This window comes from Aquarana catesbeiana, linkage group LG01 (assembly GCF_042186555.1).
Source record: "Aquarana catesbeiana isolate 2022-GZ linkage group LG01, ASM4218655v1, whole genome shotgun sequence".
NCBI lineage: Eukaryota > Metazoa > Chordata > Amphibia > Anura > Ranidae > Aquarana > Aquarana catesbeiana.
Genome location: NC_133324.1, coordinates 39,131,786 through 39,148,896, shown reverse-complemented (window position 1 = coordinate 39,148,896; position 17,111 = coordinate 39,131,786). Strand labels below are relative to the sequence as shown.

The following is a 17,111-nucleotide window of genomic DNA, read 5'->3' as shown; positions in this document are numbered from 1 at the left end:
TAATGACATTACAATCAGCTTATAAAAGGTCTTTCTGGAAGGTGGGGAGTGAAATCTTCCCTCTTTTGAAGAGCGATGGGTGGCTTTGATTTCTTAGGATGTTTTGGATACTTTGCCACCTTCTGGTCACTGTGGTTCCTCCTCACTACATTGTTCTGTAGTGATGTATCGGCTGGTACGAGAAACCACTACACTCAGCAGGGGAAAAGGTTTCCAACAAACCCAAAGTGTCTGATACCAGATGTCCAGAGAAAAGAAATAACTCAACTTCCAAAGGAGAGGTGATTATTAAATGTTCAAATTTAACATTTCATTCTCAATACACTAGCAAAATAGGAAAAATAACAATAATAGAGATATTGCCATAACTATTGGTAACCCAGTGTTGCTTCATACATATTAGTGGATAGCTATTTTTGTATTGCGGTCAGGTCTGAACATAATTATGTAACATTTTGGGAAAAATATACAGCCAAGAAGTCCAATACTTGATGTTATTATTGCAAAAACCTCCACAGCCACCATGTATTTCCCTCTGGTGCTCAGATAGGCCGGGACCATGGCAATCCAGACACTGCAGAACACCAGCATGCTGAAGGTGATGTATTTGGCCTCATTAAAACTGTCCGGTAATGTCCTGGCTAAAAAAGCTATAATGAAACTCACAGCTGCCAGAAGTCCCATATATCCCAGGACAGAGTAGAAGCCAATAATTGAACCCTCATTACACTGAATGATGATCTTCCCCTGATAAGAGTGAGTGTCCCGATCCTGGAAGGGCGGAGAAATAGACAACCAAGTGACACAGATTATTACTTGAACCAGTGAGAACACACAAATGATAAAATTGGGCAGTTTGGCTCCCATCCATTTCCTCCAGGGACTCCCAGGTTTGGTGGCTTTAAAAGCAATACACACCATGATACTTTTGGCAAGGAGGGTAGAGACAGCAACTGAGAAGATGACACCAAAAGAGGTTACACGCAGCATGCAGGTTACATCTACAGGATGGTCGAGGAACAAGAAGACACAGAGGAAGCTCAGCATGATGGAGACCAGGAGAAGATAGCTCAGGTTCCGGTTATTAGCTATAACAATGGGGGTGTCCTGGTAATGTATAAACATCCCCAATATTAAACCAGTCAGAAGACAACAGAGGATGGAGACAGCTGAAAATACTGCAACAATGGTATCATCGATGTAGGAGAGAAATTCCACCAATTTTGGAACACACCGATCCTTCTTCTCATTTGGCCATTCATCATCAGGACATTTGATGCATTTTTCACTGTCTGTAGGAAGAACAATACAAACATAATGAGTATCTGGGTCAGAGCTTCTGAGAAAACAAATTATCTTGTGTTGCATCAGAGCCAGCAACTGAATTGCCATCAAAGCTGTGAGTGAAAGGAATTCTAATAAATAATAAATACAATATAAATATATTATGTTTAACAAAATAAGTGGTTGGACTAAAAATAGGAAGTAACAGAGACGGAACTCCCAATCCTTAGATATGAGATACAGAAAAATAAAAATAAAGATGGTACTCTTTCAGATATAATGGGATTTTTGAAGGTTGATAGTGTGTCTGTTGGTAGTAGGCCAATACCACATAGGTTAGTAAAAAATTTAAATTTTATTCAAGAATAGTTTAAAAATATATGTATATACACATTACAAACATAGCGTATAAGAACATAAACATGACCATCAAGTAGTATATTCAGAATTCATGCGTGATAAGTCAGCCGACATGTTTCGTAAAGAATTTTCGCTTCATCAGGGCATAAACGACATCACTAATTCATTTTAACTGTATAGAGAACAAATAACTATGATTACATGGTGGCCATCCATGGATATAAAACAAACCTATGATGTAAGAAAACTGGTAGAAGATTAATTTGAGTAACTCTCACCTACTAATACATGTCTAAAGCGCAGAGCAGCCACCACCCATGCCAAACGTCATCTAATGTACCAACTGGAGCACAATATCCCTGGGTGCCAGATCCCAAAAGAATAATGCCAACAGGAGAACTGGACCACACAGTTGCAGGGCAAGAATCTGGTAAAATATGTAATAAAAGAGAAAAAAGGGAAAAAAAACTCCTTAAGTTCCTAATCGGAAATAAATATATATCACAATAATAATGGAAAATCAATTATCCCACATGATTTTGTTAAAGCAGGAGTAAATTTCAGTACGATGTAATAATCGAGAAAAGACTGGGGAATTAAACCCTATGTATGGAAAAAATACCGTATAGGGCAAAAGTTTCAATATGAGCAAATCCCCATAAATTAAAGCGGCATGGTAGTGCATATATACATATATGTGGACTAAGGGCTTGGGGGATAAAATCCTAACCCGGGTAAATAAGCCTGATTTGCTATAGGAAGTGCCGACCACCCATGGGCACTACCAGCCGCAGCGCCCATAGGGGGAAGGGAAGGGGCCCACAGCAAAAGCACATACAGGGCATCACCAGCAAAAGGGAAGGTGCAACACAACGGGAACACCGCGACCCAATAAAACAGCATGGCGGCAGAGCTCACCAGCACACACAAAGACCAATATAGATACCACTTAGTGATCCCCACACCAACCAGATGCCGCGATCAGCATGTAACAAAAAGGGCATAGAGCTTACCTAGAAAAATGGGGGATGTCTGCAGCTCAACTCCTAATCAGGAGAGCCAGTTCCTGCCAGTCCCGATGGGTAACTGCAGGGTACATCTGTCAGACAGCACACCGGCGCTCCCATCTTTCAAATGCGTGGTCCCACCGGAAGTGAAAAGGTCACGGCCGACCTCCGGCATCACTTCCGGTCCGGACGTCCCTGCAGGGATGCGTGCGCATACCCCGGGGCGGGTGCGCACGCATTCACCCAGGGAGATGCGCGTGCACTGCCCACTCCACGCTGAGAAGCGTGAAGGGCATACGAGGGTGGAAAAGAAAGGCTCCGCCCTCTTGAGCAGGGATGTCCGAATCCCCCTGTCTATGGCTAAAGCACAGCAGTAAAGCACACAGTGATGCCAGCATGAGGGGGCCCATTAGTCAGTCCCGCATAGACTGTAAATAATATATACTGAACTCTATACAAATATATACATTTCTACAATAGCCTATACAGGGATCATTCCCTTAAAGCAAAACAGGCATGTATAGGCATAACTCATATTAGAGTAAATACAAATGCATTATGATACCCCAATCTCTAGATATTTAGTATGTTGGGAGAGGGATAAGAGGCTAGGAGGGACTGGTTACATAGAATAACAAACTATATTATCATAGAAAAGGTTTGTAAGAAAGTGCTGTGTTGAGGTCAGGTGGGTAAGTAGCTTGTTGGCTAAAGATCCACCTGGCTTCTTTCTGAAGTATCCTTTTGTCGACATTCCCTCCCCTTTCGAAGTCAGGAATGACTTCTAGGGCAACAAAGGATACAAAAGTAGGATCAAAGCTATGATGAAGGCTAATGTGCTTGCAAATAGGAGTGTACAATAGCCCTGCATCCAAATAATACAGATGGTTCTGGATTCTTTTGGCGAATGGGCATTTGGTTTTTCCGATATAAAATGCGCCGCAGCGATACATGGCCAAATACACAATGCCAGTGGTGGAACAATCTCCATAGCCCTTAAGCTTGTGGAAACCTCCTCATGGGAGGGTGCATCCTGTGCATTCTTTTATCCATGGACAAAATTCACAGTGTCCACACCGAAAAGTAACATTGCCACCCTCCGCCCCCACCAGTGGCGTTGAGGACTGCAGATGACTATGAACTAAAGTGTCCCTGATGGACCGTGATCTTCTGTAAGTAATCTGTGGTGCAGTGGCTACATACTTTGAAATAATGGGATCCTCGGAGAGGAAGTGCCAGTTATTGTTGATAAGTTTTCAGATTGAGTGTTGATGAGCAGTAAATGTGGTGATGAGTTTGGTAGTGGGATGTGAATCACAAGTTTTTTGTTTGAAGATAAGAGTATCTCGTGTACTTTGTTTTGCTCATTGATAGGCCCTTTTCAGGACTTTCTTACTGTAGCCTCTATTAACCACTTCAGCCCCGGAAGGTTTTACCCCCTTCCTGACCAGAGCACTTTTTACAATTCGGCACTGCGTCGCTTTAACTGCTAATTGCGCGGTCATGCAATGCTGTACCCAAACGAAATTTGCGTCCTTTTCCTCCCACAAATAGAGCTTTCTTTTGATGGTATTTGATCACCTCTGCCGTTTTTATTTTTTGCGCTATACACAGAAAAAGACCGAAAATTTGGAAAAAAAATGATATTTTCTACTTTTTGTTCTAAAAAAAATCCAATAAACTCAACTTTAGTCATACATTTAGGCCAAAATGTATTCGGCCACATGTCTTTGGTAAAAAAAATGTCAATAAGTGTATATTTATTGGTTTGCGCAAAAGTTATAGCGTCTACAAACTAGGGTACATTTTCTGGAATTTACACAGCTTTTAGTTTATGACTGCCTATCTCATTTCTTGAGGTGCTAAAATGGCAGGGCAGTACAAAACCCCCACAAATGACCCCATTTTGGAAAGTAGACACCCCAAGGAAATAGCTGAGAGGCATGTTGAGCCCATTGAATATTCATTTTTTTTGTGATTGAATAACGACAAAAATGCAAAATACTCACTATACCTCTCATCAAATAGCTTGGGGTGTCTACTTTCCAAAATGGGGTCATTTGGGGGGGGGTTTTGCCACCTGTGCATTCCATGGCCTCCGAAACTGTGATAGGCAGTGAAGAGTGAAATCAAAAATTTACGGCCTTAGAAAGCCGGAAGGCGGTGCTTGGTTTTTGGGGTCCCGTATGCGGCTAGGCTCCCAAAAAGTCTCACACATGTGGTATCCCCGTACTCAGGAGAAGCAACAGAATGCAATTTGGGGTGTAATTTCACATATTCCCATGGCATGTTTGAGCAATATATCATTTAGTGACAACTTTGCGCAAAAAAAAAATAAAAAAAATAAAAAATTGTCTCTTTCCCGCAACTTGTGTCATAATATAAAATATTCCATGGACTCAACATGCCTCTCAGCAAATAGCTTGGGGTGTCTATTTTCCAAAATGGGGTCATTTGGGTCGTTTTGAACTGTCCTGGCATTTTATGCACAACATTTAGAAGCTTATGTCACACATCACCCACTCTTCTAACCACTTGAAGACAAAGCCCTTTCTGACACTTTTTGATTACATAAAAAAATAAATTTTTTTTGCAAGAAAATTACTTTGAACCCCCAAACATTATATATTTTTTTAAAGCAAATGCCCTACAGATTAAAATGGTGGGTGTTTCATTTTTTTTTTCACACAGTATTTGCGCAGCGATTTTTCAAACGCATTTTTTGGGGAAAAAACACACTTTTTAAAATTTTAATGCACTAAAACACACTATACCTAAATGTTTGATGAAATAAAAAAGATGATCTTAGGCTGAGTACATGGATACCAAACATGACATGCTTTAAAATTGCGCACAACGTGCAGTGGCGACAAACTAAATACATTTTTAAAAGCCTTTAAAAGCCTTTACTGGTTACCACTTTAGATTTACAGAGGAGGTCTACTGCTAAAATTACTGCCCTCGATCTGACCTTCGCGGTGATACCTCACATGCATGGTGCAATTGCTGTTTACATTTGACGCCAGACTGATGCTTGCGTTCGCCTTAGCGCGAGAGCAGGGGGGACAGGGGTGCTTTTTTTTTTTTTTTTCTTTATTATTATTATTGTTTTTATCTTATTTTAAAACTGTTCCTTTCATTTTTTTTTTTTTTTAAATCATTTTTATTGTTATCTCAGGGAATGTAAATATCCCCTATCATAGCAATAGGTAGTGACAGGTACTCTTTTTTGAAAAAATTGGGGTCTATTAGACCCTAGATTTCTCCTCTGCCCTCAAAGCATCTGACCACACCAAGATCGGTGTGATAAAATGCTTTCCCAATTTCCCAATGGCGCTGTTTACATCTGGCGAAATCTAAGTCATAAAATGCTCGTAGCTTCTGGTTTCTTAGGCCATAGAGATGATTGGAGCCACTCTGGTCTCTGATCAGCTCTATGGTCAGCTGGCTGAATCACCGGCTGCATTCTCAGGTTCCCTGTTGAGACAGGAGAGCCAGAGAAAAACACGGAAGACGTTGGGGGGGCATTCCCTCCCACTGCTTGTAAAAGCAGTCTAGAGGCTAATTAGCCGCTAGGATTGCTTTTACATGAAAGCCGACCGCTGGCTGAAAAGAATGATACCAAGATGATACCTAAACCTGCAGGCATCATTCTGGTATAACCACTCAAAGTTGTGAATGGCGTACCTGAAGACAAAAAAATGGTTAACAATAAAGCACAGTAAACGGTAAAGTATAAAAAATTGCATACCTGAAAAGCAAACTTGATAAAACATAATAACAATAAAACATTGCAGAATAGAATACAGTAAAAAAGAGCAGAACAATAGAGAGAATAGAGAGAGAAAGAACAATAAAACGACAACTATTATTTTTTATTTTATATTATTGTTTGTGTTTTTTTTTTTTTTTACACTTTTTTTTGTAACTAACTTTTATAACTGTAACCGGTTCCAGGTTTGGGTCTCTCAAAATGCGATGGCATCTTGGGAGACCCTGTGAAAGTGTGCCTAGTCTGTGCAATGCTGTACCCTACACTAATACTCAACTAGTGAATGGTAGCGTTCAAAACATTCACCAATGCAAAGACCAGGATTGTCAGGACAGGAGAGACAATAATAGCGGGTGTCACGCCTATATCCGCTCTGGCTGCAGACACAACATCTTTTTTGGGGGGGTTCGTTGGGTAGGGGTACTCGGGAGGACATAAAGAAAATGCCTCTCATGCAGCCGACTGCATTTGGTTGGGGATGTGAATGGGGGAAGTACGGGCGCTGCAGAAGTGGTGGGTTCCCAATTAGGATTGGCGAATGCAGCAGGAAGGGCATTATGGGCACGACGGGCCTGTGTTTGTCTTTTTGGTGGCAGCGGGACACTACTTGTGCTTGCCACCTCACCAGCTTGAACTGCACTTATGGGACTCGCCACGTCACCAAGTGTTACTGCAGTGCTGGTTTGACTACGACCGGGGTGTACTAGGCCGCTGGTGCTTGCCAGTTCACCAAAACGCTACAAAAAAAACTGTTAGCGATCGCAGGGATCAGGCCTGACTCTGCGAACGCTGCAGTTATGCGTTTAGTGTTTTGTAAGTGTCAGTGATCGATCGATACTGCACTTGGGTGGGCTGGGCTGGGCCGGGCGGAGGGGCAAAACGCAGGTGCTAGCAGGTATCTGGGCTGATCCCGCTAACACTGCGTTTGTGGGAACCCTAAACTGCTGGGGACGCTAGTATAGATCTGATCGGATCAGATATTGATCCGTTCAGATACTATACCACTAAGGGAGGTGTACGGTGCGTGGGTGTTAGCGGTACTGGCGCTAATCTGACGCTGCCTGGGGCTGGTGCTTGCCAGTTCACCAAAACGCTACCAAGAAAACTGTTAGCGATCGCAGGGATCAGGCCTGACTCTGTGAACGCTGCAGTTATTTGTTTAGTGTTTTGTAAGTGACAGTGATCGATCGATACTGCACTTGGGTGGGCTGGGCTGGGCCGGGCGGAGGGGAAAAACGCAGGTGCTAGCAGGTATCTGGGCTGATCCCGCTAACACTGCGTTTGTGGGAACCCTAAACTGCTGGGGACGCTAGTATAGATCTGATCAGATCAGATATTGATCCGATCAGATACTATACCACCAAGGGAGGTGTACGGTGCGTGCGTGGGTGTTAGCAGTACTGGCGCTAACCTGACACTGCCTGGGGCTGGTGCTTGCCAGTTCACCAAAACGCTACCAAAAAAACTGTTAGCGATCGCAGGGATCAGGCCTGACTCTGCGAACGCTGCAGTTATGCGTTTAGTGTATTGTAAGTGACAGTGATCGATTGATACTGCACTTGGGTGGGCTGGGCTGGGCCGGGCGGAGGGGCAAAACGCAGGTGCTAACAGGTATCTGGGCTGATCCCGCTAACACTGCGTGTTTGGGAACCCTAAACTGCTGGGGACGCTAGTATAGATCTGATCAGATCAGATATTGATCCGTTCAGATACTATACCACTAAGGGAGGTGTACGGTGCGTGCTTGGGTGTTAGCGGTACTGGCGCTAATCTGACGCTGCCTGGGGCGATGCATATCACCGCCGGGCGATCAGGGGGCTAAACCTTTATTCGGTAATAAACGGCGGGTGCCCTGACACTATAAAAAATAAACAAACTAACCAGCGTCACCCGTAACACTTATACGGTGATCAGTGGTGAAAGGGTTAACTAGGGGGCAATCAAGGGGTTAAAACATTTATTAGGTAGTATATGGGGGTCCCTGACGCTATAAAACGCTGACGGCGAACCTAAATATTTACCTCCCTAACTAGCGTCACCAGCGACACTAATACAGCGATCAGAAAAATGATCGCTTAGTGACACTGGTGACAGGGGGTGATCAAGGGGTTAAAACTTTATTAGGGGGGGTTAGGGGGGTACCCTAGACCTAAAGGGGGCTACCACTTACTGCCCTAACACTGTAACTGTCACAAACTGACACCAATCAGTAATCAGAAAAAAAAAATAAAATACTGCTTGGTGTCAGTTTGTGACGGGGGGGGTGATTGGGGGGGGATCGGGGGCGATCGGGGTGTTTTATGTGCCTGGCATGTTCTACTGTGTGTGTGTAGTGTTTTGTGCACTTACATGTCTTCTCTCCTCGGCGCTGGAACGGAAACTGCCAAGCCGAGGAGAGATGACATCACATTCTCTGCCTGTGTGAAACTACACACAGGCAGGGGAGGATTCCGATTGGCTGGGAGCGATCGCGAGGGGGGGGCCACGATCGGACGGTCTCCCCCTCGCCTCCCAACGCTCCCAGTCAAATGCCGACCGCCACTGGCACCGGGGGGGTCCGATCGGACCCCCCGCCCGCGGGAGGCAGATAACGTACAGGTCCTTGATTCTGCCTGCCCGTGCCATTCTGCCGACGTATATCTACGTTAGGCGGTCGGCAAGTGGTTAATCAATCTGTCATAAAGGGCCTTCGCTTCTCGTTCAAAATCTTCGTTTCTTGCACAATTTAGTCGCAGCCGAAGATATTGGCTGTAGGGTATGCTGTATACAAGCGTATGAGGATGAGAGCTGGAAAAATGTAATATGGTATTACCAGCAGTCTCTTTTCTATATAGAGTGCTGAATATAGAGCTATCTTCTTTGAGGAAGAGGCGTAGTTCCAGGAAAGGAATAGTGGTGATATCCACTTGTATAGTAAACTTTAAGTTAAAGTCATTATGTAAAAGAAGCTCCATAAATTCGGATAGTAAATCCGCTGAGCCTGTCCATATGAGGAGGACATCATCGATGTATCTCTGCGAATGGAGAATGTGGCGGAGATGCATCATTAGAAAAGAGAGTGCATTCCCATCCCCCCAGGTACAGGTTGGCATACGATGGGGCACAAGATGTCCCCATCGCTACCCCCTGTACCTGGAGGTAGGTGACACCGTTGAAAAGAAACATGTTGTTGGTTAAGATGTGTTCCAATAACGGGATGATAAATTGGCCCAAGTCCCAACTGTTGGTATCTCGTTCCCTCAGAAATTCAGAAATCACTGCTACACCCTGGGCATGTGGAATGCTTGAATATAGCGCTTCAATATCAATTGCTGCCAAGATCGCTCATGGAGGTATGGTAAGTCCTTCCAGGACTTTAAGTAAGTCCAGTGTGTCTTTCAGGTATGAAGGCAGGCTTGTGACATGAGGACGTAAATGACTGTCTACATATTGACTGGCAGTTTGAGTGTGACTTCCTATCCCTGATATAATCGGACGTCCAGGGGGATTTAGGATGTTTTTGTGGACTTTAGGTAATGAGTAGAAAGTTGGCGTAACAGGCCATTTAACTTCCAAGAACTCATGAGTCTCCTTATCAATTAAGCCTTGTTGGTATGCCCGGTCAATGACGGACAAATACTGAGATCTAGCCTCAGTGAGTTTCTGAGGTGGAACTTGCTGGTATCATTCCTGGTTATTAAGTATATTATGACACATGTTGATGTAATCATCTTTATTCATCACCACCACATTTCCTATGAGTAAGTACTTAGCATAAGTGCGAAATGTGTTAGCTGATTGCCTGTACCTTCTGCCACAGTGTCCTGTATTCCATATGCTCCCAAGTTTACAATAAATGGTTTTTGAATTATATCTTCCTGGAGTGCGGCTGTCCGGATTTTCTTATCTACTCTCAACATGGTATCTATATTGGTCTTTGTGTGTGCTGGTGGGCCCTGCCGCCATGCTGTTTTATTGTGTCGCGGTGTTCCCATTGTGTTGCACCTTCCCTTTTGCTGGTGATGCCCTGTATGTGCTTTTGCTGTGGGCCCCTTCCCTTCCCCCTATGGGCGCTGCGGCTGGTGGTGCCCATGGGTGGTCGGCACTTCCTATAGCAAATCAGGCTTATTTACCCGGGTGAGGATTTTATCCCCCAAGCCCTTAGTCCACATATTTGTATATATGCACTACCATGCCTCTTTAATTATGGGGATTTGCTCATACTGAAACTTTTGCCCTATATGGTATTTTTTCCATATATAGGGTTTATTTCCCCAGTCTGTTCTCGATTATTACATCGTACTGAAATTTACTCCTGCTTTAACAATATCATGTGGGATAATTGATTTTTCATTATTATTGTGATATATATTTATTTCTGATTAGGAACTTAAGGAGTTTTTTTCCCTTTTTTCTCTTTTATTACATATTTTGCCAGATTCTTGCCCTGCAACTTTGCGGTCCAGTTCTCCTGTTGGCATTATTCTTTTGGGATCCGGCACCCAGGGATATTGTGCTCCAGTTGGTACATTAGATGACCCCAGATGACGGCTCCTTAGCTGAAACATGTCGGGTGGACCCCTCACGATCGCCGCTATTTGATATTTGAGCTCTGTTTCGTTCTTCCAAAATGTGAGTCTGTTTTTTATTATTTTAATAAACTAGTGTTTTAAAACGTTATTACGCTATGTGAATTGTGTTTGCTCCTTGCATGGCATATGAAACTACACGTTTGGCTTATGCTGGATTACCTATGGGAGAGGAAGCCGTGCGGACCCCCCCTTTCTTTCCACCATCTGTTGATGACATCTGACAAGACGCATTTTCCAGAACCAGTGGTTATTATGCTTTTTTGACTTGTCTGGCGTACGCCATTTCAGGTCAATTTTTTCCGGTAAGCCTCCTCTACTCCTGGTGTTGGCCCCGGCACTGATGTACAATCTATGCACACTTGTGGTCTCCCTTCTGCCCACTCGCCAGATTTGGTGCCACTAAAATTCTGTGAATACCATCTGGCCATGCATCACCCCCTTTGAACTCTGTTGATGTTTTCTTCACTATTTTTCTACACATTTTATATGGACTTTTAAAGTTTCATGTTTTTTATGGTTTTTTGGTGTCTGGCTCATGGAACCAACACGGGTTTCTACTAATCACTGGCACATCTGATGATTAAGTATTATTGTGTATTTACTTTATATGTGATCAACACTGATTAATTATTTGACACTATCCATTTTATGGTCATACATTTTTTGGTAGTATTCACCATTTTTATATGTCTTTATTGTAATACACATGGCTGTAGATGTGATATATAGCGCCACACTTTTGTTTCTTTTGGTACATTAGATGACGTTTGGCAAGGGTGGTGGCTGCTCTGCGCTTTAGACATGTACTAGTAGGTGAGAGTTGCTCAAATTAATCTTCTACCAGTTTTCTTACATCATATGTTTGTTTTATATGGACTAAACTAAAGAAAAGGGAAAATTGGAACAAATAACACCTAGGGGTGGTCAAGTAATTTAGGTGACCAATTAATGTTAATTAAATATAATAACTGTTGCTGTAACCATAATCTGCATATAGAAAAAGAGGGGCACTCGGTTCTAGATGTCCGGGTAAGGGGTTACTTTGGCAACAATGTTTGGTTTGTGGTTGTCAAAAATGCTAACTGTATTACCAAAGAGTATAAATCTATTTATTAATTAATTAGAATACAATTCATCAAAATAGTACAACAAACTTAGATTAAAAATATAGAATAAAATGAATTTAATTAGGTCCAATGGAACCCAATCAGAGTTTAATTAGGTCCAATGGAACCCAATTACTGCATATATAATTGTGACGAACTAGACTGGACAAAAAAAAAAACACTACAAATAACAAAAACAGGTAACACACAACGAAGAACAACGTCCAGACGCTTAAAGATCTTGCAAGGTGTCAGCTGGTAATAAAGTAATAAATATATTGAATGTATTTTATTAATGGGATATCAATGTCCGGTATTGATCAAAAAAAAAACATTGACAGCAAGAAAGATCCAATAAGGATGGGTGGGGATGGGTAGAGGGAGGAGGGGTGAAGGTGTACTAGCTACTGATTGATGGATGTGCCCTGATTCTTTGGCTAGGGAGAAATGGATAGCCTAGTTAATTATATAAGAGCAGTGAAAATCCACAAAGTTGCAATCAGTCCCATAGGATGATGTTGGATGAGTTGAGGTTATTATGTAGCAAAGTTCAGTTGGGAGTGTTTTATATCCATGGATGGCCACCATGTAATCATAGTTATTTGTTCTCTATACAGTTAAAATGAATTAGTGATGTCGTTTATGCCCTGATGAAGCGAAAATTCTTTGCAAAACATGTCGGCTGACTTATCACGAATGAATTCTGAATATACTACTTGATGGTCATGTTTATGTTCTTATACGCTATGTTTGTAATGTGTATATACATATATTTTTAAACTATTCTTGAATAAAATTTAAATTTTTTACTAACCTATGTGGTATTGGCCTACTACCAACAGACACACTATCTCCCTTCAAAAATCCCATTATATCTGAAAGAGTACCATCTTTCTTTTTATTTTTCAATATAAATATTATATAAATGTAACAACTTGCCGACCGTATCACTTACTTGTATTGCGGCAAGGCGGCTCTGTTGTGCTGGATCATGTACTAGATATGTGATCTGCGCTCCCAAGAAGGGATCACAGATCACATATTTCAAAATATCAGTTGCTTTTAACATCTGATTATGGGAACAGAAACCACAATTACTGTTAGAATTCAGTTTCTTCAAGGAAATATGTTCATCCTGCCACTTTTTTTGTAATTGCTACAGACTAAAGCAAACATTGACTTGACCCCATTGATTACTAGAACAACCGATAAATATTCTGAAATATGATTTTTTTTTTTTTTTAACAGAAAGACATTTATAGCTCGGTGTTGGGCAATAGCAGAGACAACAGCTGTAAGAAGGGGACCTTCATAAGGAGAACTTGGACAGAAGGACCCTTTGTTCAAAATTCTTAACGTGATACTAAACTGAAAAGTGTGAATTGCCATTTTCATTCACATAAATCACATATACAGTAAGATTCCACTGTATTTTTATTGTTTTTTTCTTTTTTAATCCTCTACAGTGCCTTGCAAAAGTATTCACCCCCTTGGCATTTTTCGTGTTTTGTTGCCTCACAACCTGGAATTAACATGGATTGTTTGAGGATTTGCATCATTTAATTTACAGAACATGCCCACAACTTTGAAGATGTTTTTTTAACTGTGAAGCAAACAACAAATAGGACAAAATAACAGAAAAAGTCAATGTGCATAACTATTCACCCCCCTAAAGTCAATACTTTGTAGAGACACCTTTTGCAGCTATCACAGCTCCAAGTCGCTTTCGATAAGTCTTTATGAATTTGCCACATCTTACCACTGGGATTTTTGCCCATTCCTCCTTGCAAAACTGCTCCAGCTCCTTCAAGTTGGATGGTTTGCGCTTCTGAACAGCAATCTTTAAGTCTGACCATAGATTTTCTATTGGATTGAGGTCTGGGCTTTGACTAGGCCATTCCAACACATTTACATGTTTCCCTTAAACCACTCAAGTGTTGCTTTAGCAGTGTGTTTGGGGTCATTGTCCTGCTGGAAGGTGAACCTCCGTCCTAGCCTCAAATCACACACAGAGTGGTACAGGTTTTGCTCAAGAATATCCTTGTATTTAGCACCATCCATTTTTCCCTCAACTCACCAGATTCCCAGTCCCAACTGCTGAAAAACATCCCCCCATGATGCTGCCACCATCATGTTTCACTGTGGGGATGGTGTTCTTTGGGTGATGTGATGTGTTGGGTTTGCGCCAGAAATAACGTTTTCTTTGATGGCCAAAAAGTTCAATTTTAGTCTCATCAGACCAGAGCACCTTCCTCCATACATTTTGGGAGTCTCCCACATACCTTTTCACAAACTCAAAACGTGTCATTTTGTTTTTTGCTGAAAGTAATGGCTTTCTACTGGCCACTCTGCCATAAAGCCCAACTCTATGGAGCGTACAGCTTATTGTCGTTCTATGTACAGATACTCCAGTCTCTTCTGTAGAGCTCTGCAGCTCCTCCAGGGTTACCTTAGGTCTCTGTGCTGCCTCTCTGATTAATGCCCTCCTTGCCTGGTCTGTGAGTTTTGGTGTGCGGCCATCTTTTGCAGGTTTGCTGTTGCGCTATGTTCTTTAAATTTGGTTATGATAGATTTGATGGTACTCCTAGGGATCATCAAAGATTTGGATATTTTTTTATAACCTAACCCTGACTTGTACTTCTCAACAACATTGTCCCTTACTTGTTTGGAGAGTTCCTTGGTCTTCATGGCAGTGTTGGTTAGTGGTGCCTCTTGCTTAGGTGTTGCAGCCTTTGGGGCCTTTCAAAAAGGTGTGTCTATGTAATGACAGATCATGTGACACTTATATTGCACACAGGTGGACATCATTTCACTATTTATGTGACTTCTGAAGGTAATTGGTGGCACCAGGGCTTTTTATGGGCTTTATAACAAAGGGGGTGAATACATACGCACATGCCAATTATCAGTTTTTTATTTCTGAAAAATAGTTTTATGTATATATTTTTCTAATTTTACTTCACCAACTTAGACTATTGTGTTCTGATCCTTCACATATAATTCAGATTAAATAAAAAACATTAAACTAAAGTCTGTAATGTAACAAAATAGGTAAAAAAAAAACAAGGGGGTGAATACTTTTGCAAGGCACTGTATGTCCTTTATTCCTGCAAAGATTTTCTGTGGTCACATTTTCCTGTTCTTTGGCATCTGCAAGGAAAAATTCTTAGGAGGGGCTTCTGTTACTCACCTGATGTATTCTCTCTACAGTGTGAGTCTGTGTTTGGCCAACCCTGATTGGTGCTGTGCCAGTCACATGATTAAAAAAAAAACCTGTTTAAGAACAGCAATTCAAATGAAAGTATACATCTCAAAAATCTATTTTATAGCTGCCTGAAAATCTTTATTGAATGTCAAATTTGTTGTCAAAGATTTTTGACTCTAGCTTTCACTTTCAAATAACATCTGCATCCAATTATCTTTTTTTACTTTACATGTATTAGCAATTACATGTGATATATTTAATACTGATTTGTAGTAAAACTAAGCTTTTTCTGAGTTTCTTAGTGAGTGTAATCAATCATCGTATTATATCCCACCCCCATAGTTTTTAGCAAAAGGGAGACATGGAGGAGGAGGTAGGGTAAAGTCATGTGGGCTTCACAGATGAAATTGTAGCATGCTCAGTAGGGGACACCACCTCATTTAGACAATTCAGCCTGCATTCGGGACACAGAGAAGATGGGAGGGGCAGCTGAAGGCAGGATCAACTAGGTATATTTCACTTTACACAAATGCTTTAGTGGCTTTGAAGGTATGCACACTCTGTTATATAGCATGTAATAAGAGTTTTCTGGGATTAAATGACACATTAATCTGGACATTGAAGTGACACACTAAATAGTTTGAGTTCGGAATTAGGTTTATTTTAAATATTAAATGACTAAATGACCTTTAAGGAGCCCAACATCAGCCTCTTCACCAAGACTTGGTGGGTGGTGTGAAAACATTTATAAACAGAACTTTAACCACTTTAGCCCGTAATTATTTACCCCCTTCTTGACCAGAGCACTTTTTGCGATTCGGTTCTGCGTCGCTTTAACCGACAATTGCGCGGCCGTGAGGCGTTACACCAAAACAAAATTGATGTCTTTTTTTTCCCACAAATAGAGCTTTCCTTTGGTGGTATTTGATCACCTCTGTGATTTTTATTTTTTGCGCTATAAACAAAAAAAGAGCGACAATTTTGAAAAAAAGCAATATTTTTTAATTTTGCTATAATAAATATCCCCCAAAAATATTAAAAAAATAATTTTTTCCTCAGTTTAGGCCGATATGTATTCTTCTACATATTTTTGGTAAAAAAATCACAATAAGCGTATATTGATTGGTTTGCGCAAAAGTTATAGCGTCTACAAAAAAGGGGATAGATTTATGGCATTTTTATTATTATTATTTTTTTATTAGTAATGGCAGTGATCTGCGATTTTTATTGGGACTGCGACATTTCAGCGGACACATCGGACACTTTTGACGCTATTTTGTCACCATTGTCATTTATACAGCGATCAGTGCTATAAAAATGCACTGATTACTGTGTAACTGACACTGATAAGGAAGGGGTTAAATAATAGGTGGCGATCAAGGGGTTAAGTGTGTCCTAGGGAGTGATTCTAACTGTGGGGTGGATGGGCTCACTACAACATTACAGAGTTCACTGCTCCTGATGACAGGGAGCAGTACATCTCTGTCATGTTGCTAGGCAGAACAGAGAAATGTCTTGTTTACATAGGCATCTCCCCGTTCTTCCGCTCCGTGACACAATTGCAGGACACCGGCAGACATCGAGTCCGCAGAACCCGCTGGCATGGTCACGCAGTACGCTATGGGCGTGTGTGCCCACTAGCCCGCAGATTAAAGGGGACGTACCTGTACGCTCATTTTCCCATCGCTGTCATTGTGCCGACGTATATCGGTGTGCAGCAGTCGGCAAGTGATTAAGAGTCATTACTCATGTCTATTTCTGCTATCAAGTAAATAAGATTGTGTATTTAATTCAGGTTTAACCACT

The 17,111-nt window shown here is 41.6% G+C and overlaps 1 protein-coding gene across 1 annotated transcript in view; it reads right to left on the bottom strand.

The window, feature by feature from the left end:
- Window positions 1-399: 399 nt before the first annotated feature.
- Window positions 400-17,111, bottom strand: part of LOC141126425 (vomeronasal type-2 receptor 26-like) — a 163,989-nt gene continuing 147,277 nt past the window's right edge. The window contains exon 6 of the mRNA XM_073612673.1: window positions 400-1,292. Coding sequence (XP_073468774.1) covers window positions 400-1,292 — 893 coding nt within the window. The remainder of the gene's footprint in view (window positions 1,293-17,111) is intronic.